Source organism: Cherax quadricarinatus, chromosome 86 (genome assembly GCF_038502225.1).
Source record: "Cherax quadricarinatus isolate ZL_2023a chromosome 86, ASM3850222v1, whole genome shotgun sequence".
Classification (NCBI taxonomy): domain Eukaryota; kingdom Metazoa; phylum Arthropoda; class Malacostraca; order Decapoda; family Parastacidae; genus Cherax; species Cherax quadricarinatus.
In genome coordinates, this window is record NC_091377.1 from 11,433,978 (window position 1) to 11,460,762 (window position 26,785).

The 26,785-nt window shown below is 42.4% G+C and overlaps 1 protein-coding gene across 1 annotated transcript in view; it reads left to right on the forward strand.

Moving 5' to 3' along the window:
• LOC128703084 (kinesin-like protein KIF19) overlaps nucleotides 1-26,785 on the forward strand; it is a 295,621-nt gene that overhangs the window by 104,231 nt on the left and 164,605 nt on the right. Inside the window, exon 5 of the mRNA XM_070103638.1 lies at nucleotides 12,813-12,959. Within this exon, the coding sequence (XP_069959739.1) occupies nucleotides 12,813-12,959 (147 nt within the window). The remainder of the gene's footprint in view (nucleotides 1-12,812; nucleotides 12,960-26,785) is intronic.

Genomic DNA, 26,785 nt, shown 5'->3' on the forward strand with positions numbered 1-26,785 from the left:
CTCCTCCTTTTTCTTAGAGGAATAAGCCTTGTGCATACATCGAGTGCCACCGAGTTAATCTGTTCTAGGCATAAGTTGGGGTCTGTGTTGCTTAGTATATCTTCCCAGCTTATATCGGTTAGGACTTGGTTTACTTGGTCCCACTTTATGTTTTTGTTATTGAAGTTGAATTTGGTGAATGCTCCCTCGTGACTAATCTCATTATGTCGGTCTGGGGCTCCGCGCATACATGACTGAACCTCAATTATGTTGTGATCTGAGTATATTGTTTTTGATATGGTGATATTTCTTATCAGATCATCATTGTTAGTGAAGATGAGGTCTAGTGTATTCTCCAGTCTAGTAGGCTCTATTATTTGCTGGTTTAAATTGAATTTTGTGCAGAGATTTAAAAGCTCGCGTGAGTGTGAGTTTTCATCAGAGCTGCCTCCTGGTGTTATTACTGCAACAATATTATTTGCTATATTCCTCCATTTTAGGTGCCTTAAGTTGAAATCCCCCAGGAGCAAGATGTTGGGTGCAGGAGCTGGAAGGTTTTCCAGACAGTGGTCAATTTTTAACAGCTGTTCCTGGAATTGCTGGGATGTTGCATCCGGAGGCTTGTAGACTATCACAATGACTAGGTTTTGGTTCTCGACCTTTACTGCTAAAACTTCCACTACATCATTTGAGGCATTTAGCAGTTCTGTGCAAACAAGTGACTCTGCAATGTACAGGCCAACCCCCCCCTTTTGCCTGTTCACTCTGTCACATCTGTATAGGTTGTAACCTGGGATCCATATTTCGTTGTCCAAGTGATCCTTTATGTGGGTCTCAGTGAAAGCCGCGAACATTGCCTTTGCCTCTGCAAGCAGTCCACGGATGAAAGGTATTTTGTTGTTTGTTGCTGGCTTTAGACCCTGTATATTTGCAAAGAAGAATGTTATCGGACTGGTGGTATTGTTGGTACTGGGGGGGGGATTTTTTTTCCGGCATTAGTATCTGTATCTGTTGGTTTGGAGTGGAGGCCATCGACTGTGGTTCCACTCCAGGAATGACTGGATTTGGTGTACGATATCTGCCATTTCCTGCCAGTTTTTTTTCCTTCCTGGCACTAAAAAACCTCTCCCTCTTGAGTGGCTGTGGCTACCCAGGTTTTCCCATGGCCTGGATGTTTTGTATCTTTTTGTCCCCTTTAGATGGTATGCCTGGCAATTTAAGTTATAGCACAGTCTTTCCTGTACTGAAGAGGTACACAGTTCAGGGTGAAAAAGCTTACAGGAAGGGAGTTTGCATTTTCCTGTTGTCATATGTGCAGATATCCCAGAACTAGCTACAAGCAGTATTAAAACAGAGAAGTGTTTTTGGGTATGCGCAAATGAGGAAAATCTGTGGACTAAAATCACAAGGGTATTAAAAGAGGATAACATCAAAGCTGCTTTCATAGAAAACCTGGAAGCTTTCTACAACAGATGGGAACATAAAAAGTCTGGGCTGAATGGTACTGCCCTTGATACTGGCCATGTAGTCACAAACTGTAAGGCTGGAGGTGATGTCCTGGTAGTCAGTAAATGTGGGGCTGATAGTGCTGTCCTGGGAGACAGTAATGGTGAAGCTGGAGGTGCTGTCCTGGGAGACAGAAATGGTGAAGCTGGAGATACTGTCCTGGGAGACAGTAATGGTGAAGCTGGAGATTTTGTCCAGGTAGTCGGGAATTATACGCAGGAAGGAATACATATAAATGACCTCATAGGGGACAGGAGCCATAGTAGGGAAACAAGTGTAGTCAAAGATAAGATAAAACCAATATTGCAAACTAGAAATACCGCAGGAAATAGCAAACAAGAGGACTCTAATAGCAATAGTGAGGATAAATTACCAAAAACAACTGGTGGGAGCTCCATTGTTGGTGCTAGGGAGGATAGGAATAAGACAGGGAAACATGCACCAACAGGGAATACAGTCACAGAAACCCAAGGCAAACGGAAACCAAGCCTGTGCACATACTATGCACTTGGTATCTGCTGGCATGGGAAATCTGGAAAAACAGATGGGACATGCAACTATGACCACCCTAGAAAATGCCATGCCCATATGACAACAGGAAAATGCAAACTCCCTTCCTGTAAGCTTTTTCACCCTGAAATGTGTACCTCTTCAGTACAGGAAAGACTGTGCTATAACTTAAATTGCCAGGCACACCATCTAAAGGGGACAAAAAATACAAAACATCCAGGCCATGGGAAAACCTGGGTAGCCACAGCCACTCAAGAGGGAGAGGTTTTTTAGTGCCAGGAAGGAAAAAAAACTGGCAGGAAATGGCAGATATCGTACACCAAATCCAGTCATTCCTGGAGTGGAACCACAGTCGATGGCCTCCACTCCAAACCAACAGATACAGATACTAATGCCGGAAAAAAAATCCCCCCCCAGTACCAACAATACCACCAGTCCGATAACATTCTTCTTTGCAAATATACAGGGTCTAAAGCCAGCAACAAACAACAAAATACCTTTCATCCGTGGACTGCTTGCAGAGGCAAAGGCAATGTTCGCGGCTTTCACCGAGACCCACATAAAGGATCACTTGTACAACCTATACAGATGTGACAGAGTGAACAGGCAAAAGGGGGGGGATGTTGGCCTGTACATTGCAGAGTCACTTGTTTGCACAGAACTGCTTAATGCCTCAAATGACGTAGTGGAAGTTTTAGCAGTAAAGGTCGAGAACCAAAACCTAGTCATTGTGGTAGTCTACAAGCCTCCGGATGCAACATCCCAGCAATTCCAGGAACAGCTGTTAAAAATTGACCACTGTCTGGAAAATCTTCCAGCTCCTGCACCCAACATCTTGCTCCTGGGGGATTTCAACTTAAGGCACCTAAAATGGAGGAATATAGCAAATAATATTGTTGCAGTAATAACACCAGGAGGCAGCTCTGATGAAAACTCACACTCACACGAGCTTTTAAATCTCTGCACAAAATTCAATTTAAACCAGCAAATAATAGAGCCTACTAGACTGGAGAATACACTAGACCTCATCTTCACTAACAATGATGATCTGATAAGAAATGTCACCATATCAAAAACAATATACTCAGATCACAACATAATTGAGGTTCAGACATGTATGCGTGGAGCCCCAGACCGACAAAATGAGACTAGTCACGAGGGAGCATTCACCAAATTCAACTTCAATAACAAAAACATAAAGTGGGACCAAGTAAACCAAGTCCTAACCGATATAAGCTGGGAAGATATACTAAGCAACACAGACCCAAACTTATGCCTAGAACAGATTAACTCGGTGGCACTCGATGTATGCACAAGGCTTATTCCTCTAAGAAAAAGGAGGAGTAGATGTAAAATAGAAAGAGACAGGCGCTCCCTTTACAGGCGACGGAAAAGAATAACAGAGCGGCTAAAAGAGGTCAATATATCTGAAATGCGCAGGGAGACACTGGTCAGAGAAATAGCAAGCATCGAACTTAAGCTAAAAGAATCCTTTAGGAGTCAGGAATCGCGGGAAGAACTAAAAGCCATAAATGAAATCGAAAGAAACCCAAAGTATTTCTTCTCCTATGCCAAATCAAAATCGAGAACAACGTCCAGTATTGGGCCCCTACTTAAACAAGATGGGTCCTACACAGATGACAGCAAGGAAATGAGTGAGCTACTCAAGTCCCAATATGACTCAGTTTTTAGCAAGCCGCTAACCAGACTGAGAGTCGAAGATCAAAATTAATTTTTTATGAGAGAGCCACAAAATTTGATTAACACAAGCCTATCCGATGTTATCCTGACGCCAAATGACTTCGAACAGGCGATAAATGACATGCCCATGCACTCTGCCCCAGGGCCAGACTCATGGAACTCTGTGTTCATCAAGAACTGCAAGAAGCCCCTATCACGAGCCTTTTCCATCCTATGGAGAGGGAGCATGGACACGGGGGTCGTCCCTCAGTTACTAAAAACAACAGACATAGCCCCACTCCACAAAGGGGGCAGTAAAGCAACAGCAAAGAACTACAGACCAATAGCACTAACATCCCATATCATAAAAATCTTTGAAAGGGTCCTAAGAAGCAAGATCACCACCCATCTAGAAACCCATCAGTTACACAACCCAGTGCAACATGGGTTTAGAACAGGTCGGAGTGTTGGAGTGTATCACCAACACTGCCACACTGGACCAATGTTGAAGTGTATCATCAACACTGCCACACTGGACCAATGTTGAAGTGTATCATCAACACTGCCACACTGGACCAGTGTTGGAGTGTATCACCAACACTGCCACACTGGACCAGTGTTGGAGTGTATCACCAACACTGCCACACTGGACCAATGTTGAATTGTATCATCAACACTGCCACACTGGACCAGTGTTGGAGTGTATCACCAACACTGCCACACTGGACCAATGTTGAATTGTATCATCAACACTGCCACACTGGACCAGTGTTGGAGTGTATCACCAACACTGCCACACTGGACCAATGTTGAATTGTATCATCAACACTGCCACACTGGACCAGTGTTGGAGTGTATCACCAACACTGCCACACTGGACCAGTGTTGGAGTGTATCACCAACACTGCCACACTGGACCAATGTTGAATTGTATCATCAACACTGCCACACTGGACCAGTGTTGGAGTGTATCACCAACACTGCCACACTGGACCAGTGTTGGAGTGTATCACCAACACTGCCACACTGGACCAGTGTTGGAGTGTATCACCAACACTGCCACACTGGACCAATGTTGAAGTGTATCATCAACACTGCCACACTGGACCAGTGTTGGAGTGTATCACCAACACTGCCACACTGGACCAGTGTTGGAGTGTATCACCAACACTGCCACACTGGACCAGTGTTGGAGTGTATCACCAACACTGCCACACTGGACCAATATTGAAGTGTATCATCAACACTGCCACACTGGACCAGTGTTGGAGTGTATCACCAACACACACACATACAATACATTGAATCTTGTAACTATTCTAAATTTTCGTGCACCATTCTTGCCTTATTCACACGACGCTAAGAATGTTTTCACGCTACTCTCATGCTACTTTATATATATATATATATATATATATATATATATATATATATATATATATATATATATATATATATATATATATATATATATATATATATATATATGTCGTGCCGAATATGTAAAACTGGTCAATTAGCAAGAACGCATTTAAAATTAAGTCCTTTTTAAAATTTTCACTTATACGTTTAAAGATACATTTTTTCATTAATGTTAATGTAAAAATTTTTAATTTTGCACCAAAAGCAACTTAGAAAACTTACCTAACCTTATTATAACAAGAACAATTTATTTTAGCCTAACCCAACTAAATATATTTTAGATTTGTTTACAATAATTTAATACTAAACAAACACAGTGAAATATATTTTTCTCGTTAGGTTCAGAATGATTTTGGCGAAATTATTGCATACACAAATTTGCGTTGTCCTATATGGCAGGATGAACGTTGCTATTTAAGCCAAGATCGCAAGTTCTGCCTATTCGGCACGACATATATATATATATATATATATATATATATATATATATATATATATATATATATATATATATATATATATATATATATATATGATGAGTTTATATATATATATATATATCTTTTTGTTATCCTCATAACCTTACTCTTTCCTGTATTCACCTTTAATTTTCTTCTTTTGCACACCCTACCAAAATCATCCACCAATCTCTGCAACTTCTCTTCAGAATCTCCCAAGAGCACAGTGTCATCGGCAAAGAGCAGCTGTGACAACTCCCACTTTGTGTGTGATTCTTTATCTTTTAACTCCACGCCTCTTGCCAAGACCCTCGCATTTACTTCTCTTACAACCCCATCTATAAATATATTAAACAACCACGGTGACATCACACATCCTTGTCTAAGGCCTACTTTTACTGGGAAAAAATTTCCCTCTTTCCTACATACTCTAACTTGAGCCTCACTATCCTCGTAAAAACTCTTCACTGCTTTCAGTAACCTACCTCCTACACCATACACTTGCAACATCTGCCACATTGCCCCCCTATCCACCCTGTCGTACGCCTTTTCCAAATCCATAAATGCCACAAAGACCTCTTTAGCCTTATCTAAATACTGTTCACTTATATGTTTCACTGTAAACACCTGGTCCACACACCCCCTACCTTTCCTAAAGCCTCCTTGTTCATCTGCTATCCTATTCTCCGTCTTACTCTTAATTCTTTCAATTATAACTCTACCATACACTTTACCAGGTACACTCAACAGACTTATCCCCCTATAATTTTTGCACTCTCTTTTATCCCCTTTGCCTTTATACAAAGGAACTATGCATGCTCTCTGCCAATCCCTAGGTACCTTACCCTCTTCCATACATTTATTAAATAATTGCACCAACCACTCCAAAACTATATCCCCACCTGCTTTTAACATTTCTATCTTTATCCCATCAATCCCGGCTGCCTTACCCCCCTTTCATTTTACCTACTGCCTCACGAACTTCCCCCACACTCACAACTGGCTCTTCCTCACTCCTACAAGATGTTATTCCTCCTTGCCCTATACACGAAATCACAGCTTCCCTATCTTCATCAACATTTAACAATTCCTCAAAATAGTCCCTCCATCTTCCCAATACCTCTACCTCTCCATTTAATAACTCTCCTCTCCTATTTTTAACTGACAAATCCATTTGTTCTCTAGGCTTTCTTAACTTGTTAATCTCACTCCAAAACTTTTTCTTATTTTCAACAAAATTTGTTGATAACATCTCACCCACTCTCTCATTTGCTCTCTTTTTACATTGCTTCACCACTCTCTTAACTTCTCTCTTTTTCTCCATATACTCTTCCCTCCTTGCATCACTTTTACTTTGTAAAAACTTCTCATATGCTAACTTTTTCTCCCTTACTACTCTCTTTACATCATCATTCCACCAATCGCTCCTCTTCCCTCCTGCACCAACTTTCCTGTAACCACAAACTTCTGCTGAACACTCTAACACTACATTTTTAAACCTACCCCATACCTCTTCGACCCCATTGCCTATGCTCTCATTAGCCCATCTATCCTCCAATAGCTGTTTATATCTTACCCTAACTGCCTCCTCTTTTAGTTTATAAACCTTCACCTCTCTCTTCCCTGATGCTTCTATTCTCCTTGTATCCCATCTACCTTTTACTCTCAGTGTAGCTACAACTAGAAAGTGATCTGATATATCTGTGGCCCCTCTATAAACATGTACATCCTGAAGTCTACTCAACAGTCTTTTATCTACCAATACATAATCCAACAAACTACTGTCATTTCGCCCTACATCATATCGTGTATACTTATTTATCCTCTTTTTCTTAAAATATGTATTACCTATAACTAAACCCCTTTCTATACAAAGTTCAATCAAAGGGCTCCCATTATCATTTACACCTGGCACCCCAAACTTACCTACCACACCCTCTCTAAAAGTTTCTCCTACTTTAGCATTCAAGTCCCCTACCACAATTACTCTCTCACTTGGTTCAAAGGCTCCTATACATTCACTTAACATCTCCCAAAATCTCTCTCTCTCCTCTGCATTCCTCTCTTCTCCAGGTGCATACACGCTTATTATGACCCACTTCTCGCATCCAACCTTTACTTTAATCCACATAATTCTTGAATTTACACATTCATATTCTCTTTTCTCCTTCCATAACTGATCATTTAACATTACTGCTACCCCTTCCTTTGCTCTAACTCTCTCAGATACTCCAGATTTAATCCCATTTATTTCCCCCCACTGAAACTCTCCTACCCCCTTCAGCTTTGTTTCGCTTAGGGCCAGGACATCCAACTTCTTTTCATTCATAACATCAGCAATCATCTGTTTCTTGTCATCCGCACTACATCCACGCACATTTAAGCAACCCAGTTTTATAAAGTTTTTCTTCTTCTCTTTTTTAGTAATTGTATACAGGAGAAGGGGTTACTAGCCCATTGCTCCCGGCATTTTAGTCGCCTCATACGACACGCATGGCTTACGGAGGAAAGATTCTTTTCCACTTCCCCATGGACAATAGAAGAAATAAAAAAGAACAAGAGCTATTTAGAAAAAGGAGAAAAACCTAGATGTATGTATATATATATATGCATGTGCGTGTCTGTGAAGTGTGACCAAAGTGTAAGTAGGAGTAGCAAGATATCCCTGTTATCTTAGCGTGTTTATGAGACAGAAAAAGAAACCAGCAATCCTACCATCATGCAAAACAGTTACAGGTTTTTGTTTCACAGTCATCTGGCAGGACGGTAGTACTTCCCTGGGTGGTTGCTGTCTACCAACCTACTACCTTTATATATATATATATATATATAAACTCATCAACCTTTTCCAACCTAGGCAGGAGTGTGTATGTATATATATAGGTACATTTAACCAGGGGCAAGCGATCAACCCGTAGGGGCCGTCCAGAGGTATTCACGTTCCATACATGGAAAGAGAGTATGGATCCAGTTGCTTGAATCAAGAGCCTCTCACCAGCATCAAGGTGAAAGGCTCCTGTGTTTATAAATCAGAGAACAAGTGGGAAGATTTAGACCCATGTTAGGCGAGTGCTAACACCCTGAGTGGGAAGATTTAGACCCATGTTAGGCGAGTGCTAACACCCTGAGTGGGAAGATTTAGACCCATGTTAGGCGAGTGCTAACACCCTGAGTGGGAAGATTTAGACCCATGTTAGGCGAGTGCTAACACCCTGAGTGGGAAGATTTAGACCCATGTTAGGCGAGTGCTAACACCCTGAGTGGGAAGATTTAGACCCATGTTAGGCGAGTGCTAACACCCTGAGTGGGAAGATTTAGACCCATGTTAGGCGAGTGCTAACACCCTGAGTGGGAAGATTTAGACCCATGTTAGGCGAGTGCTAACACCCTGAGTGGGAAGATTTAGACCCATGTTAGGCGAGTGCTAACACCCTGAGTGGGAAGATTTAGACCCATGTTAGGCGAGTGCTAACACCCTGAGTGGGAAGATTTAGACCCATGTTAGGCGAGTGCTAACACCCTGAGTGGGAAGATTTAGACCCATGTTAGGCGAGTGCTAACACCCTGAGTGGGAAGATTTAGACCCATGTTAGGCGAGTGCTAACACCCTGAGTGGGAAGATTTAGACCCATGTTAGGCGAGTGCTAACACCCTGAGTGGGAAGATTTAGACCCATGTTAGGCGAGTGCTAACACCCTGAGTGGGAAGATTTAGACCCATGTTAGGCGAGTGCTAACACCCTGAGTGGGAAGATTTAGACCCATGTTAGGCGAGTGCTAACACCCTGAGTGGGAAGATTTAGACCCATGTTAGGCGAGTGCTAACACCCTGAGTGGGAAGATTTAGACCCATGTTAGGCGAGTGCTAACACCCTGAGTGGGAAGATTTAGACCCATGTTAGGCGAGTGCTAACACCCTGAGTGGGAAGATTTAGACCCATGTTAGGCGAGTGCTAACACCCTGAGTGGGAAGATTTAGACCCATGTTAGGCGAGTGCTAACACCCTGAGTGGGAAGATTTAGACCCATGTTAGGCGAGTACTAACACCCTGAGTGGGAAGATTTAGACCCATGTTAGGCGAGTACTAACACCCTGAGTGGGAAGATTTAGACCCATGTTAGGCGAGTGCTGACACCCTGAGTGGGAAGATTTAGACCCATGTTAGGCGAGTGCTAACACCCTGAGTGGGAATATTTAGACCCATGTTAGGCGAGTGCTAACACCCTGAGTGGGAAGATTTAGACCCATGTTAGGCGAGTGCTAACACCCTGAGTGGGAAGATTTAGACCCATGTTAGACGAGTACGAGTGGGAAGATTTAGACTAACACCCTGAGTGGGAAGATTTAGACCCATGTTAGACGAGTGCTAACACCCTGAGTGGGAAGATTTAGACCCATGTTAGGCGAGTGCTGACACCCTGAGTGGGAAGATTCAGACCTATGTTAGGCGAGTGCTAACACCCTGAGTGGGAAGATTTAGACCCATGTTAGACGAGTGCTAACACCCTGAGTGGGAACATTTAGACCCATGTTAGGCGAGTGCTAACACCCTGAGTGGTAAGATTTAGACCCATGTTAGGCGAGTGCTAACACCCTGAGTGGGAAGATTTAGACCCATGTTAGGCGAGTGCTAACACCCTGAGTGGGAAGATTCAGACCCATGTTGGGCGAGTGCTAACACCCTGAGTGGTAAGATTTAGACCCATGTTAGGCGAGTGCTAACACCCTGAGTTGGAAGATTCAGACCCATGTTGGGCGAGTGCTAACACCCTGAGTGGGAAGATTCAGACCCATGTTGGGCGAGTGCTAACACCCTGAGTGGGAAGATTTAGACCCATGTTAGGCGAGTGCTAACACCCTGAGTGGGAAGATTTAGACCCATGTTAGGCGAGTGCTAACACCCTGAGTGGGAAGATTTAGACCCATGTTAGGCGAGTGCTAACACCCTGAGTGGGAACATTTAGACCCATATTAGGCGAGTGCTAACACCCTGAGTGGGAAGATTTAGACCCATGTTAGACGAGTGCTAACACCCTGAGTGGGAAGATTTAGACCCATGTTAGACGAGTGCTAACACCCTGAGTGGTAAGATTTAGACCCATGTTAGACGAGTGCTAACACCCTGAGTGGTAAGATTTAGACCCATGTTAGACGAGTGCTAACACCCTGAGTGGGAAGGTTTAGACCCATGTTAGGCGAGTGCTAACACCCTGAGTGGGAAGATTTAGACCTATGTTAGGCGAGTGCTAACACCCTGAGTGGGAAGATTTAGACCCATGTTAGACGAGTGCTAACACCCTGAGTGGTAAGGTTTAGACCCATGTTAGACGAGTGCTAACACCCTGAGTGGGAAGATTTAGACCCATGTTAGACGAGTGCTAACACCCTGAGTGGTAAGATTTAGACCCATGTTAGGCGAGTGCTAACACCCTGAGTGGGAAGATTTAGACCCATGTTAGGCGAGTGCTAACACCCTGAGTGGGAAGATTTAGACCCATGTTAGGCGAGTGCTAACACCCTGAGTGGGAAGATTTAGACCCATGTTAGGCGAGTGCTAACACCCTGAGTGGGAAGATTTAGACCCATGTTAGGCGAGTGCTAACACCCTGAGTGGGAAGATTTAGACCCATGTTAGGCGAGTGCTAACACCCTGAGTGGGAAGATTTAGACCCATGTTAGGCGAGTGCTAACACCCTGAGTGGGAAGATTTAGACCCATGTTAGGCGAGTGCTAACACCCTGAGTCCAGACCTCACTTGTCATTATTTATCTCCTCTAACGTTATGGATTTGTTAATGACCTTAATGATTTTTCTTTCATATATTAATATTACGTATATTATTTATAAGTATTTTAAATATGCAGAGATTTTCTGCTTAAACAAGATTCATTAATGTTGGAGGATTTTGTGAGTGATCTGTCTGGTGTTAAGAGCAGTGGCCCCGCACCTCCAAGTGTGGCACTCATCTCTGTTGAGTGGGACTCATCTCTGTTGAGTGGGACTCATCTCTGTTGAGTGGGACTCATCTCTGTTGAGTGGGACTCATCTCTGTTGAGTGGGACTCATCTCTGTTGAGTGGGACTCATCTCTGCTGAGTGGGACTCATCTCTGTTGAGTGGGACTCATCTCTGTTGAGTGGGACTCATCTCTGCTGAGTGGGACTCATCTCTGTTGAGTGGGACTCATCTCTGTTGAGTGGGACTCATCTCTGCTGAGTGGGATTGAACTCTGCTGAGTGGGACTGATCTCTGCTGAGTGGGACTGATCTCTGCTGAGTGGGACTGATCTCTGCTGAGTGGGACTGATCTCTGCTGAGTGGGACTGATCTCTGCTGAGTGGGACTGATCTCTGCTGAGTGGGACTGATCTCTGCTGAGTGGAATTGAACTCTGCTGAGTGGGACTGATCTCTGCTGAGTGGGACTGATCTCTGTTGAGTGGGACTGATCTCTGCTGAGTGGGACTGATCTCTATTGAGTGGGACTGATCTCTGCTGAGTGAGACTGATCTCTGCTGAGTGGGATTGAACTCTGCTGAGTGGGACTGATCTCTGCTGAGTGCGACTGATCTCTGTTGACTGAGGATTAGACTCGCACATCTCGCCCATAGCCACTTGCTGACAGGTGTTCCTGACCCCCTGCTTGTGTAGGCTGAGTGGTACAGGTGACTGTGGCACATATGTGGTACAACTGACTGGTACAACTGACTGTGGTACACTGTCTCGAACCAAGACTATCAACTTGAGCACATGACCAGACTGAGGGACTGATCACCTCAAACTACTTCAAGGTTAAGAGACTGATGACATCATTACCTCCCCACTCCTGCTATCTCCATATTTCCTACCTCTGTATACCACCGAAGAAGCCGCCTCCGTAGGCGAAACGTTTCTCAGTAAAAATGTGCTCACCTGTTGCTTTTTTGTCTTACTTATTTGGCATTAGAAATGAGAGGAAGATATTGCATCTTCATGCAATTTAAGAGCTCTTGTTCCAAGGAATCTGAGCTACCCTTACCTTGTATGAAACCTTGCTTGACTTAGGTTGCTGGATGTTTCGCCCTTATGGGTTACCCATACCACCACTGGTGTACCAGTGTTGGGTATCAATAAACCAACACTGGCTTTAAGACCTTACTCTTTCGAGACAAAATTGATTATTATTATTATTATTATTATTATTATTATTATTATTATTATTATAGTTTTTAGTGTTTTGTTATACACATAGCAACTTAACATAATGTGTGTGTGTTTTCAGATCTCAATGTCGTACTTAGAGATCTACAACGAGAACATCAGAGATCTGTTACAGCCAGGAGGCAGTCTGGAGCTGCGGGAGGACGCTAAGACTGGTGTTATACAGGTGGCTAACCTGACTGAGAAGGCTATTATCAATACCAAGGAGGTAAGTACCATACCAGACAAGTGGATCCATGGTACCAGGTGAGTACCATACCAGACAAGTGGATCCATGGTACCAGGTGAGTAGATGAATGGTTCAAAGAACCGACACGTTGTTAAATTACACATGTGCAACTCTTGGGTATCTTTATTGAGGAAACGTTTCGCCACACAGTGGCTTCATCAGTCCATACAAAGGATAAACTTGAAGAACAGGAGGAGAATGAGGTAATCATCTACAATCCTGTCACACTGCAACTTCTTAGGATCTTAATACTTGGGAATTCTTCGCTTGCCTAACCCTTGGGCACGACCTACTTCCACATTGAACAAATGTGACACCACCTGCGACTGCTGCACCTCTCCTGCCATACGGTTTATAAGCTGCTTCTCCGCTCATATGCCGTATTCTATTCAAGATTGATGGACTGACCACATCGTCTCAAGGTTGAGGGACTGATTACCTCATTCTCCTCCTGTTCTTCAAGTTTATCCTTTGTATGGAGTGATGAAGCCACTGTGTGGCGAAACGTTTCCTCAAAGATACCCAAGAGTTGCACATGTGTCTTATTTAACACCAGGTGAGTACCATACCATATATATATATATATATATATATATCTATATATATATATATATATATATATATATATATATATATATATATATATATATATATATATATGCAATAAGGTCACAGTAAACAGGTGATTTCAGAATATGCAAAACAACCACTGTGAAAGAATAGAGAAATTCCAAGCGCATTCGTGACTACTCACATTATCAAGGAACAATGAATGTAATGCATCAAAGGAAGGAATATAAAGGGTCTAGCCCACACATCACTATCAAATCCCACAACAAAGCAACACCTGACGTGCGACTCATAATAAAGGGAACACTGCAGCAGGCCCGCTGGCCCAACTAGACAGGTCCTTCACACAACCCACCAACAAACTATTCTACCCAAGAAATAAGAATTTTTAAAATTTATTATTTGTCCAATATATGATTAAATTCTTCCCAGATTCTATTACATTCATTTAAAATTAATAGAATCTGGGAAGAATTTAATACATTGGACAAATAAAAAATTTAAAAATTCTTATTTCTTGGGTAGAATAGTTTGTTGGTGGGTTGTGTGAAGGACCTGTCTAGTTGGGCCAGCGGGCCTGCTGCAGTGTTCCCTTTCTTATGAGTCGCACGTCAGGTGTTGCTTTGTTGTGGGATTTGATAGTGAGGTGTGGTCTAGACCCTTTATATTCCTTCCTTTGATGCATTACTTTCATTGTACCTTGATAATGTGAGTAGTCACGAAAGCGCTTGGAATTTCTCTATTCTTTCACAGTGGTTGTTTTGCATGCATATATATATATATATATATATATATATATATATATATATATATATATATATATATATATATATATATATATATATATATATATATATATATAATAAGCGTGTATGCACCTGGAGAAGAGAGGAATGCAGAAGAGAGAGAGAGATTTTGGGAGATGTTAAGTGAATGTATAGGAGCCTTTGAACCAAGTGAGAGAGTAATTGTGGTAGGGGACCTGAATGCTAAAGTAGGAGAAACTTTTAGAGAGGGCGTGGTAGGTAAGTTTGGGGTGCCAGGTGTAAATAATAATGGGAGCCCTTTGATTGAACTTTGTATAGAAAGGGGTTTAGTTATAGGTAATACATATTTTAAGAAAAAGAGGATAAATAAGTATACAAGATATGTAGGGCGAAATGACAGTAGTTTGTTGGATTATGTATTGGTAGATAAAAGACTGTTGAGTAGACTTCAGGATGTACATGTTTATAGAGGGGCCACAGATATATCAGATCACTTTCTAGTTGTAGCTACACTGAGAGTAAAAGGTAGATGGGATACAAGGAGAATAGAAGTATCAGGGAAGAGAGAGGTGAAGGTTTATAAACTAAAAGAGGAAGCAGTTAGGGTAATATATAAACAGCTATTGGAGGATAGATGGGCTAATGAGAGCATAGGCAATGGGGTCGAAGAGGTATGGGGTAGGTTTAAAAATGTAGTGTTAGAGTGTTCAGCAGAAGTTTGTAGTTACAGGAAAGTGGGTGCGGGAGGGAAGAGGAGCGATTGGTGGAATGATGATGTAAAGAGAGTAGTAAGGGAGAAAAAGTTAGCATATGAGAAGTTTTTACAAAGTAGAAGTGATGCAAGGAGGGAAGAGTATATGGAGAAAAAGAGAGAGGTTAAGAGAGTGGTGAAGCAATGTAAAAAGAGAGCAAATGAGAGAGTGGGTGAGATGTTATCAACAAATTTTCTTGAAAATAAGAAAAAGTTTTGGAGTGAGATTAACAAGTTAAGAAAGCCTAGAGAACAAATGGATTTGTCAGTTAAAAATAGGAGAGGAGAGTTATTAAATGGAGAGTTAGAGGTATTGGGAAGATGGAGGGAATATTTTGAGGAATTGTTAAATGTTGATAAAGATAGGGAAGCTGTGATTTCGTGTATAGGACAAGGAGGAATAACATCTTGTAGGAGTGAGGAAGAGCCAGTTGTGAGTGTGGGGGAAGTTCGTGAGGCAGTAGGTAAAATGAAAGGGGGTAAGGCAGCCGGGATTGATGGGATAAAGATAGAAATGTTAAAAGCAGGTGGGGATATAGTTTTGGAGTGGTTGGTGCAATTATTTAATAAATGTATGGAAGAGGGTAAGGTACCTAGGGATTGGCAGAGAGCATGCATAGTTCCTTTGTATAAAGGCAAAGGGGATAAAAGAGAGTGCAAAAATTATAGGGGGATAAGTCTGTTGAGTATACCTGGCAAAGTGTATGGTAGAGTTATTATTGAAAGAATTAAGAGTAAGACGGAGAATAGGATAGCAGATGAACAAGGAGGCTTTAGGAAAGGTAGGGGGTGTGTGGACCAGCTGTTTACAGTGAAACATGTAAGTGAACAGTATTTAGATAAGGCTAAAGAGGTCTTTGTGGCATTTATGGATTTGGAAAAGGCGTATGACAGGGTGGATAGGGGGGCAATGTGGCAGATGTTGCAGGTGTATGGTGTAGGAGGTAGGTTACTGAAAGCAGTGAAGAGTTTTTACGAGGATAGTGAGGCTCAAGTTAGAGTATGTAGGAAAGAGGGAAATTATTTCCCAGTAAAAGTAGGCCTTAGACAAGGATGTGTGATGTCACCGTGGTTGTTTAATATATTTATAGATGGGGTTGTAAGAGAAGTAAATGCGAGGGTCTTGACAAGAGGCGTGGAGTTAAAAGATAAAGAATCACACATAAAGTGGGAGTTGTCACAGTTGCTCTTTGCTGATGACACCGTGCTCTTGGGAGATTCTGAAGAGAAGTTGCAGAGATTGGTGGATGAATTTGGTAGGGTGTGCAAAAGAAGAAAATTAAAGGTGAATACAGGAAAGAGTAAGGTTATGAGGATAACAAAAAGATTAGGTGATGAAAGATTGAATATCAGATTGGAGGGAGAGAGTATGGAGGAGGTGAATGTATTCAGATATTTGGGAGTGGACGTGTCAGCGGATGGGTCTATGAAAGATGAGGTGAATCAGAACTGATGAGGGGAAAAGAGTGAGTGGTGCACTTAGGAGTCTGTGGAGACAAAGAACTTTGTCCTTGGAGGCAAAGAGGGGAATGTATGAGAGTATAGTTTTACCAACGCTCTTATATGGGTGTGAAGCATGGGTGATGAATGTTGCAGCGAGGAGAAGGCTGGAGGCAGTGGAGTTGTCATGTCTGAGGGCAATGTGTGGTGTGAATATAATGCAGAGAATTCGTAGTTTGGAAGTTAGGAGGAGGTGCGGGATTACCAAAACTGTTGTCCAGAGGGCTGAGGAAGGGTTGTTGAGGTGGTTCGGACATGTAGAGAGAATGGAGCGAAACAGAATGACTTCAAGAGTGTATCAGTCTGTAGTGGAAGGAAGGCGGGGTAGGGGTCGGCCTAGGAAAGGTTGGAGGGAGGGGGTAAAGGAGGTTTTGTGTGCGAGGGGCTCGGACTTCCAGCAGGCGTGCGTGAGCGTGTTTGATAGGAGTGAATGGAGACAAATGGTTTTTAATACTTGACGTGCTGTTGGAGTGTGAGCAAAGTAACATTTATGAAGGGGTTCAGGGAAACCGGCAGGCCGGACTTGAGTCCTGGAGATGGGAAGTACAGTGGCTGCACTCTGAAGGAGGGGTGTTAATGTTGCAGTTTGAAAACTAGTGTAAAGCACCCTTCTGGCAAGACAGTGATGGAGTGAATGATGGTGAAAGTTTTTCTTTTTCGGGCCACCCTGCCTTGGTGGGAATCGGCCAGTGTGATAATAAAATATAATAAAATAAAATATATATATATATATATATATATATATATATATATATATATATATATATATATATATATATATATATATAATATATATAATATATATATATAATATATAAAGTCGGCCGTCTCCCACCGAGGCAGGGTGACCCAAAAAGAAAGAAAATCCCCAAAAAGAAAATACTTTCATCAGCATTCAACACTTTCACCTCGCTCACACGCATTCACTGTTTTTGCAGAGGTGCTCAGAACACAACAGTTTAGAAGTATATACGTGTAAAGATACACAATATATCCCTCCAAACTGCCAATATCCCGAACCCCCTTCTTTAAAGTGCAGGCATTGTACTTCTCATTTCCAGGACTCAAGTCCGGCTATGTAAAATAACCGGTTTCCCTGAATCCCTTGACTAAATATTACCCTGCTCACACTCCAACAGATCGTCAGGTCCAAAGTATCATTTGTCTTCATTCACTCCTATGTAACACGCTCACGCACACTTTCTGGAAATCCAAGCCCCTTGCCCACAAAACCTCCTTTACCCCCCTCCCTCCAACCCTTTCGAGGACGACCCCTACTCCTCCTTCCTTCCCCTACAGATTTATACGCTCTCCATGTCATTGTACTTTGATACATTCTCTCTTAATGACCAAACCACCTCAACAAACCCTCTTCAGCCCTCTGACTAATACTTTTATTAACTCCACACCTTCTCCTAATTTACACACTCCGAATTTTCTGCATAATATTTACACCACACATTGCCCTTAGACAGGACATCTCCACTGCCTCCAACCGTCTCCTCGCTGCTGCATTTACCACCCAAGCTTCACACCCATATAAGAGTGTTGGTACCACTATACTTTCAAACATTCCTTCCTTTGCCTCCATAGATAACGTTCATTGTCTCCACATATACCTCAACGCACCACTCACCTTTTTTCCCCTCATCAATTCTATGATTAACCTCGTCCTTCATAAATCCATCTGCTGATACATCAACTCCCAAATATCTGAAAACATTCACTTCTTCCATACTCCTCCAATTTTTCTTTATCTAAATCATTCGATACCCTCATCACCTTACTCTTTTCTATGTTCACTTTCAACTTTATACCTTTACACACACACCCAAATTCGTCCACTAACCTCTGCAATTTTTCTTTAGAATTACACATAAGCACAGTATCATCAGCAAAAAGTAACTGTGTCACTTCCCATTTTGTATTTGATTCCCCATAATTTAATCCCACCCCTCTCCCGAACACCCTAGCATTTACTTCTTTTACAACCCCATCTATAAATATATTAAACAACCATGGTGACATTACACATCCCTGTCTAAGACCTACTTTTACTGGGAAGTAATCTCCCTCTCTTCTACACACCCTAACCTGAGCCTCACTGTCCTCATAAAAACTCTTTACAGCATTTAGTAACTTACCACCTATTCCATATACTTGCAACATCTGTCACATTGCTTTCCTATCCACTCTATCATATGCCTTTTCTAAATCCATAAATGCAATAAAAACTTCCCTACCTTTATCTAGATACTGTTCACATATATGTTTCAATGTAAACACCTGATCTACACATCTCCTACCCACTCTAAAACCTCCTTGCTCATCCGCAATCCTACATTCTGTCTTGTCTCTAATTCTTGCAATAATAACCCTACCGTACACTTTTCCTGGTATACTCAGTAAACTAATTCCTCTATAATTTTTACAATCTCTCTTGTCCCCCTTCCCTTTATATAATGGGACTGTACATGCTCTCCGCCAATCCCTAGGTACTTTCCCCTCTTTCATACATTTATTAAACAAAAATACCAACCACTCGAACACTATATATCTCCCTGCTTTTAACATTTGTCATGATCCCGTCAGTTCCAGCTGCTTTACCCCCTTTCAGTCTACGTAATGCCTCACGCACCTTCCCCACACTTACATCCTGCTCTTCTTCACTCCTAAAAGATGGTATACCTCCCTGTCCAGTGCATGAAGTTACCGCCTCCCTTCGTCGACATATAAAAGTTCCTCAGAGTAATCTCGCCATCTACCCAATACCTCCATCTCCCCATCTACTAACTCTCCTACTCTGTTTTTAACTGACAAATGCATTTGTTTCCTAGGCTTTCTTAACTTGTTTAACTCCCACTCTATCATCTGCTTTCCTTTTGCACTCTCTCACCACTCTCTTCACCTTTCTTTTACTCTCCATATACTCTACTCTTCTTATAACACTTCTGCTTTGTAAAAACCTCTCATAAGCTAACTTTTTCTCTATCACACCCTTTACTTCATCATTCCAGCAATCACTCCTCTTTCCACCTGCCCCCACCCTCCTATAACCACAAACTTCTGCCCCACATTCTAATACTGCATTTTTAAAATTATTCCAACCCTCTTCAACCCCCCCACTACTCATACCTGCACCAGCTCACCTTTCTGCCAATAGTTGCTTATATCTCACCCGAACTTCCTCCTCCCTTAGTTTATACACTTTCACCTCCCTCTTACTTGTTGTTGCCATTTTCCGCTTGTCCCATCTACCTCTTACTCTAACTGTAGCTACAACTAGACAATGATCCGATATATCAGTTGCCCCCCTATAAACGTGTACATCCTGAAGCCTACCCATCAATCTTTTATTCACCAATATATAATCTAACAAATTTCTTTCATTACGTGCTATATCATACCTTGTATATTTATTTATCCTCTTTTTCATAAAATATGTATTACTTATTACCAAACCTCTTTCTACACATAGCTCAATTAAAGGCTTCCCATTTTCATTTACCCCTGGTACCCAGAATTTACCTACTACTCCCTCGACAACATTTTTACCCACTTTAGCATTGAAATCCCCAACCACAAGTACTCTCACACTTGATTCAAAACTCCCCACGCATTCGCTCAACATTTCCCAAAATCTCTCTCTCTCCTCTACACTTCTCTTCTGCAGGCGCATACACACTTACTATAACCAATTTTCACACCCAACCTTTATTTTACTCCACATAATCCTTGAATTAATACATTTATAGTCCATCTTTTCCTGCCATAACTTATCCTTCAACATTATTGCTACTCCTTCTTTAGCTCTAACTCTGTTTGGAACCCCTGACCTAATCCCATTTATTCCTCTCCACTGAAACTCTCTCACCCCCTTCAGGTTTGTTTCACTTAAAGCCAGGACATCCAGCTTCTTCTCATTCATAACATCCACAATCATCTCTTTCTTATTCGCACAACATCCACGCACACTCAGACTTCCCACTTTGAAAATTTTCTTCTTATTCTTTTTAGTAATTATGACGGGAAAAGGGGTTACTAGCCCATTGTTGCTGGCATTTTAGTTGACTTTTACAACACGCATGGCTTACGGAGGAAATATTCTTATTCCACTTCCCCATGGATATAAAAGGAAAAGTAATAAGAAACAAGAACTATTAAGATAAAATCATAGAAAACTCAGATGAGTGTGTAGAGATAAACGTGTACCTGTATGTGTAGTGTGACCTAAGTGTAAGTAGAAGTAGCAAGACGTACCTGTAATCTTGCATGTTTATGAGACAGAAGACACCAGGAATCCTACCATCATGTAAAACAATTACAGGCTTTCGTTTTACACTCACTTGGTAGGACGGTGGACCCCTTATATATATATATATATATATATATATATATATATATATATATATATATATATATATATATATATATATATATATATATATATATATATATATGCAAAACAACCACTCTGAAAGAATAGAGAAATTCCAAGCGCCTCACATTATCAAGGAACATAGCTCCTTGATAATGGGAGTAGTCACGCAAGCGCTTGGAATTTCTCTATTCTTTCAGAGTGGTTGTTTTGCATATGTTGAAATCACCTGTTTACGGTGATCTTATTGCCTATATATCTATATATATATATATATATATATATATATATATATATATATATATATATATATATATTAAATAAAATATAGGGAGGTACCACCTCTAGAACTTTACTGGGGAGCCTCATCCTCAGAGAAGACAATAAACGTACCTCAGGGAAAACTCAAGGTTCTCCCCGGAGCTGTTTGAATATTTTCTTCTCCTACCACCTGGAGTTTACCTGGAGAGAGTTCCGGGGGTCAACGCCCCCGCGGCCCGGTCTGAGACCAGGCCTCCTGGTGGATCACAGCCTGATCAACCAGGCTGTTGCTGCTGGCTGCACGCAAACCAACATACGAGCTACAGCCCGGCTGATCCGGAACTGACTTTAGGTGCTTGTACTGACTTTATTAATAGACAGAATACACTGATAGAAAACACAAACATGAGTACATTGGTACAATATATCAAAGGTTATGAATCTCATCCAGCTCCTTCGAAGCCGGACGCGAGCCCAGTATGCAGCATGCATTTCCCATCTAGATGGCCACACTGAGGCGCTGGAACATGAAAGTGGCTGCCCTTGGGTCCATGGTGGTGTCGATGAGTCTGGAACCCAGTTCTTTAAGGAAATGTGTGGCATGTTTTCCCCATGATCCCAGGGTCTCTGATCCCACTGGTACAAATTGATGCTGTTGGCTTATGCCCCTGTACTTGCCGATCTTGTGCTCCTCCCTGTGGTCAGCAGCTCCTCCCTGTCGCCCGACACTGTGATGGATATAGGTGTCAGCCAGTGTGGACACACAGGTATAGTCCCATGCTAAGAGCTTGCCATTCTTCCAAGGATAGATGGTGATCACATCAGGGCAGTTTGCTGGGTTGTGGGTATTGTTGGCTGCTGGTGATTGGGGCTCCCTCTCGGCTGGGCATCCAGCTGTAGCAAGGGTTCTCTTCATGATGTTGTTGACCTCATTGTGTCTTGCGTGCCAGCCCTTGGTTTTGGAACAGTTAAGACCATGTAGACAGTATTGGTCGGCTTGCACTTCGCCGCAAATACACGTATATTCTGTGTGAATTGAGACAGCAAGGTGCAGAGCCACTGCAATACGGAGGGTCTTAGGGTCGAGTCACGTTCCCATTGCCAATATGGGAACTGTTTGGAGGAAGTCCCCAGAGTGATGTGCGCTCACAGCTTGGAGACGGGCAGTCTCCCTATCTGATGTTGCAGCCCTGAGCATGTTGACAAGCACCTTTTCATTGATAGGACCATCCCAGCTTAACTCTGTGCCAGTGCTGCACTAGGGTTTGGTGCTGGAGCAGCAAGAGTCTCCTATTCAGTGATGGCACTGGCATAATTAGGGTCCTGTAGTCCTGCTGAGTCACTGAGGTTATCAGGAAGAATTTGTCTTATCAACTCGTTTGATGCTATGGAAGAGGATAGGAAAGCTGGTAGGTAGTGCAATCTGGGACTAATTTTAAAAGAGTTCTTGCTGAGTGACCAATTAGCACATAATATATATATATATATATATATATATATATATATATATATATATATATATATATATATATATATATATATATATATATATAGTATTGCATCTCTTCTGAGGTATTTTGCGCTGAGTGGCGCCTCCGCTATGTTGTATTACAAAGCTACCGGGTGATAGCTAGGCAGCCGGTCCCTTTGTAAATAAAATAGTTGACTCCAGGTTGACCTTTGGCACTCGTGTTATCAGTATTAAATAATTAGGCAGTCTGCACAACATTAAATTTTTGTTTTGGATTGACTTGCTTTTAACATGGGGATAATTTTGTTTGTTCTGTGATTAGCCGTGGAAATGTTTGAATAATGTCACTGTAGGTGTATCGTGCTCGTGGCAATTTTTGCTCACGTAGCTCTCAATCACCATACTTACCTCTGTTGTTGTAGCATCATGGTGTGATCTTAGTGTATACACAGTGTCTTGGTGTGTATACAGTGTCTTGATGTATACACAATGTCTTGATGTATACACAATGTCTTGGTGTATACACAATGTCTTGGTGTATACGCTGTTGCATGTTACTTTGAGGATTTTACTGTAAGATGGAACATTATTCAACCAACATACACACACGGGGGGATGGGGCAGGAACTATGACTCGACCCCTGCAACCACAAATAGATGAGTACACGCAATTTTCTCTCTCTCGCACTCTTCAACACATCTATTGAAACAGGGCAGCTACATAAGGTGTGGAAAACACACCTTGGATAGTTGTCCAATCTTTAAGGAGAAACAGGCAGCATTAAACTACAGACCAATGTCACTGACATGTATACAAAGTCATGGAGAAGATTATCAGGAAAAGACTGGTGGGGCACCTAGAAAGGAATGAGCTTAAACACGATAACCAACACGGTTTTAGGGAAGGGAAATCCTGTCACAAACCTATTGGCAGAACTAACCTATTGACAGAACTAAGACAGGAGAGGGGGGTGGGTAGACTGCATTTTCATGGACTGTAAGAAGACTTTCGACACAGTTCCGCATATGAGATTAGTACAAAAGCTAGAAGAACACGCAGGAATAACAAGAAAAGCACCGCAGTGTCAGAGAATACCTGATAGGAAGGAAACGAGTGAGGGTACGTGACGAGGTGTCAGAGTGGGCGCCTGTAAAGATCGGGGTTCCACAGGGGTCAGTCATAAGACCGGTGCTGTTTCTGGTATATGTGAATAACATGACGGGAGGGATAGGTTCAGAGGTGTCCCTGTTTGCAGACGATATGAAGCTAATGCTGAGAATTAGAGTGGATGAGGATCATGTAGGACTACAAAAGGATCTGGACAGGCTCCAAGCCTTATCCAACAACTGCCTCCTGGAGTTAAACCCCACCAAGTGCAAAGTCATGAAGATTGGGGAAGGTCAAAGAATACGCCGAGTACAGGCTAGGTGGCCAAAGACTGCAGATCTTACCCGAGGAAAAGGATCTTAGGGTGAGTATAATACCGAGCACATTTCGTGAGGCACACATCAACTAAATAACTGCTGCAGCATATGGGCGCCTCGCAAACCTAAGAATAGCGTTTCGACATCTCAGTAAGGAATTTTTCAAGACTCTGTACACCGTGTACGTCAGGCCCATATTGGAGTGTGCAGCAGCAGTACGGAACCCTCACATGGTCAAGCACGTCAAGAAATTAGAGAAAGTGCAAGGGTTTGCAACAAGACTAGTACCGCAGCTAAGGGGTATGTCTTACGAGGAGAGGTTAAGGGACGACAATGGAGCGCAGAAGGAATGGGGGAACATGATAACTACATATAAAACACTGAGAGGAGTTGACAAGATGGATAGGGACAGGATGTTTTAGAAACGGGACAGAGCAACAAGGAGTCACAACTGGAAGTTGAAGACTCAGAGGAGTCACAGGGATGTTAGGATGTGTTTCTTCAGTCTTAGGGTTGTCAGGAATTGGAATAATCTGGAGAGTGATGTTGTTGAGGCAGGATCAATACATAGCTTTATGAAGAGGTACGATAGAGCTCATGGAGCAGGGAGAAGTGGACCTAGTAGCGACCAGCGAAGAGGCAGGGCAAGGAGCTGTGACTTCCTCTGCAACCACAAATAGGTGAGTAAGTACAGACACACACACACACAAACCCCCAATAGCTATAATGTATCAGGGTATGCGACAAATTCTAACCATATAATAGAGCGGAAAAGTAATGTGAAGGACATGGGAGTGATAATGTCAGAGGATCTCGCCTTCAAAGACCACAACAATGTATCTACCTCATCTGTTAGGAAAATGATAGGATGGATAATGAGAACCTTCAAAACTAGGGACGCCAGGCCCATGATGATTCTCTTCAAATCGTTTGTGCTCTCTCGGCTGGAATACTGCTGTACACTAACGGCCCCCTTCAAGGCTTGTGACATTGCAGACCTGGGGAGTGTACAAAGAACTTTCACGGCACACGTAAGTACCATAAGGTACCTAAATTACTGGGAACGGTTGAAGGTCCTTGATCTGTATTCACAGGAACGCAGGCGAGAGAGATACATGATAATATACACTTGGAAGGTCCTGGAGGGATTGGTACCAAACTTTCACACGAAAATCAATCCCTACGAAAGCAAAAGACTCTGCAGGACATGCAATATTCCCCCGATGAAAAGCAGGGGTGCCACGAATACATTGAGAGACAACACAATAAGAGTCCGGGGCCCAAGACTGTTCAACTGCCTCCCAGCATTCATAAGGGGGATTACCAATAGACCCCTGGCTGTCTTTAAGAAGGCACTGGACAGTCACCTTACCAACCGGGCTTTGGTTCGTACGTCAGCTTGCGTGCGGCCAACAGTAACAGCCTTGCTGATCAAACCCTGATCCACCATGAGGCCTGGTCTCAGACCGAGCCGCGGGGGCGTTGACCTCCGAAACCCTCTTCAGGTAAACTCCAGGATACGGGACAGTTGCCCTAGATATGGAAGACAGTGAATCTACTCCGTATTTAAGGAGACAGGCAGGACACGCACAACTACAGACCAGTATCAGCATGGTAATGGAGAAGATAATCAGGAGAATAATAAAGCACTTAGAGAGAAATTGCATGGTAAAGAACAACCATCACATGTTTAAAGATGGTAGATCTAATTTCACACGCCTGCTGGACCTCTATAGCAAAGTAACAGGAGTGAAGCAAGAGAGAAAAGGATTGGTGAATTGCATATTAATGGACTGCTAGACGGTATTTAATGCTGTACTTTTCAGGATGCTGGGGAAAACTTGGGAAGCAAGCAAGAGTAACAGGGAATGTGTTACGGTTAAGCAAAGAGTACCTAAAGAAAGAAGACAAAGGGAATATCCGAGAAGAGTTAATGGACACACGTAACTAATGTTTGTAACGGCTTGACAAAGCTTCTAGAGAGCGAAACGTTGCCACACTAAAATATCACATTATTTGCATCAGTGTCCATTTACCAAACAAAATGTAACAGACAAGGTTCCGCAAGGATTGGTATTAGGTCCACTACTGTTTCTGGTATGTGAATAACGTAAGAGACAGTCAGATATAGAAATTAACAAGGAGAATAAACGAGGTCAAGGAAAGGTTCACCACAGGCTCTCCTCAGTCGAATAACCTCTGCAGTGAATGTTCTTTTAGCAAATACAAGAGTAACGTTCTGCAGTCTCAACGGTCATTCACGACACTGACACACGTCACTTCCATATAGAGTAAGTTGCACCAGCATAGAACTCTCACATGACAACATATTAAGTAGTGTAAGTGCAGAGGTATGTAGCGAGACCATAATCTCAGAGCTGTGTGTTATGAGGTATGAAAAGAGGCAAAAGAAATTGAACCAGACGGCATTTGAAGATACAGGAACCAGGGAAAACATGATAAAAATTCTCTCTCTCTCTCTCTCTCTCTCTCTCTCTCTCTCTCTCTCTCTCTCTCTCTCTCTCTCATATACCAGGGTTGGGTTGTAATTATTGAAACTATTATCGTGGGACATCAATAATTAGGAACATAATTTGCGTGACAGCCGTCGGACCAGTGCCTACCCACTGATCAATAACCCACTGCACCAAGACTGCTTACTAAGTGGCAAGACTACTTACT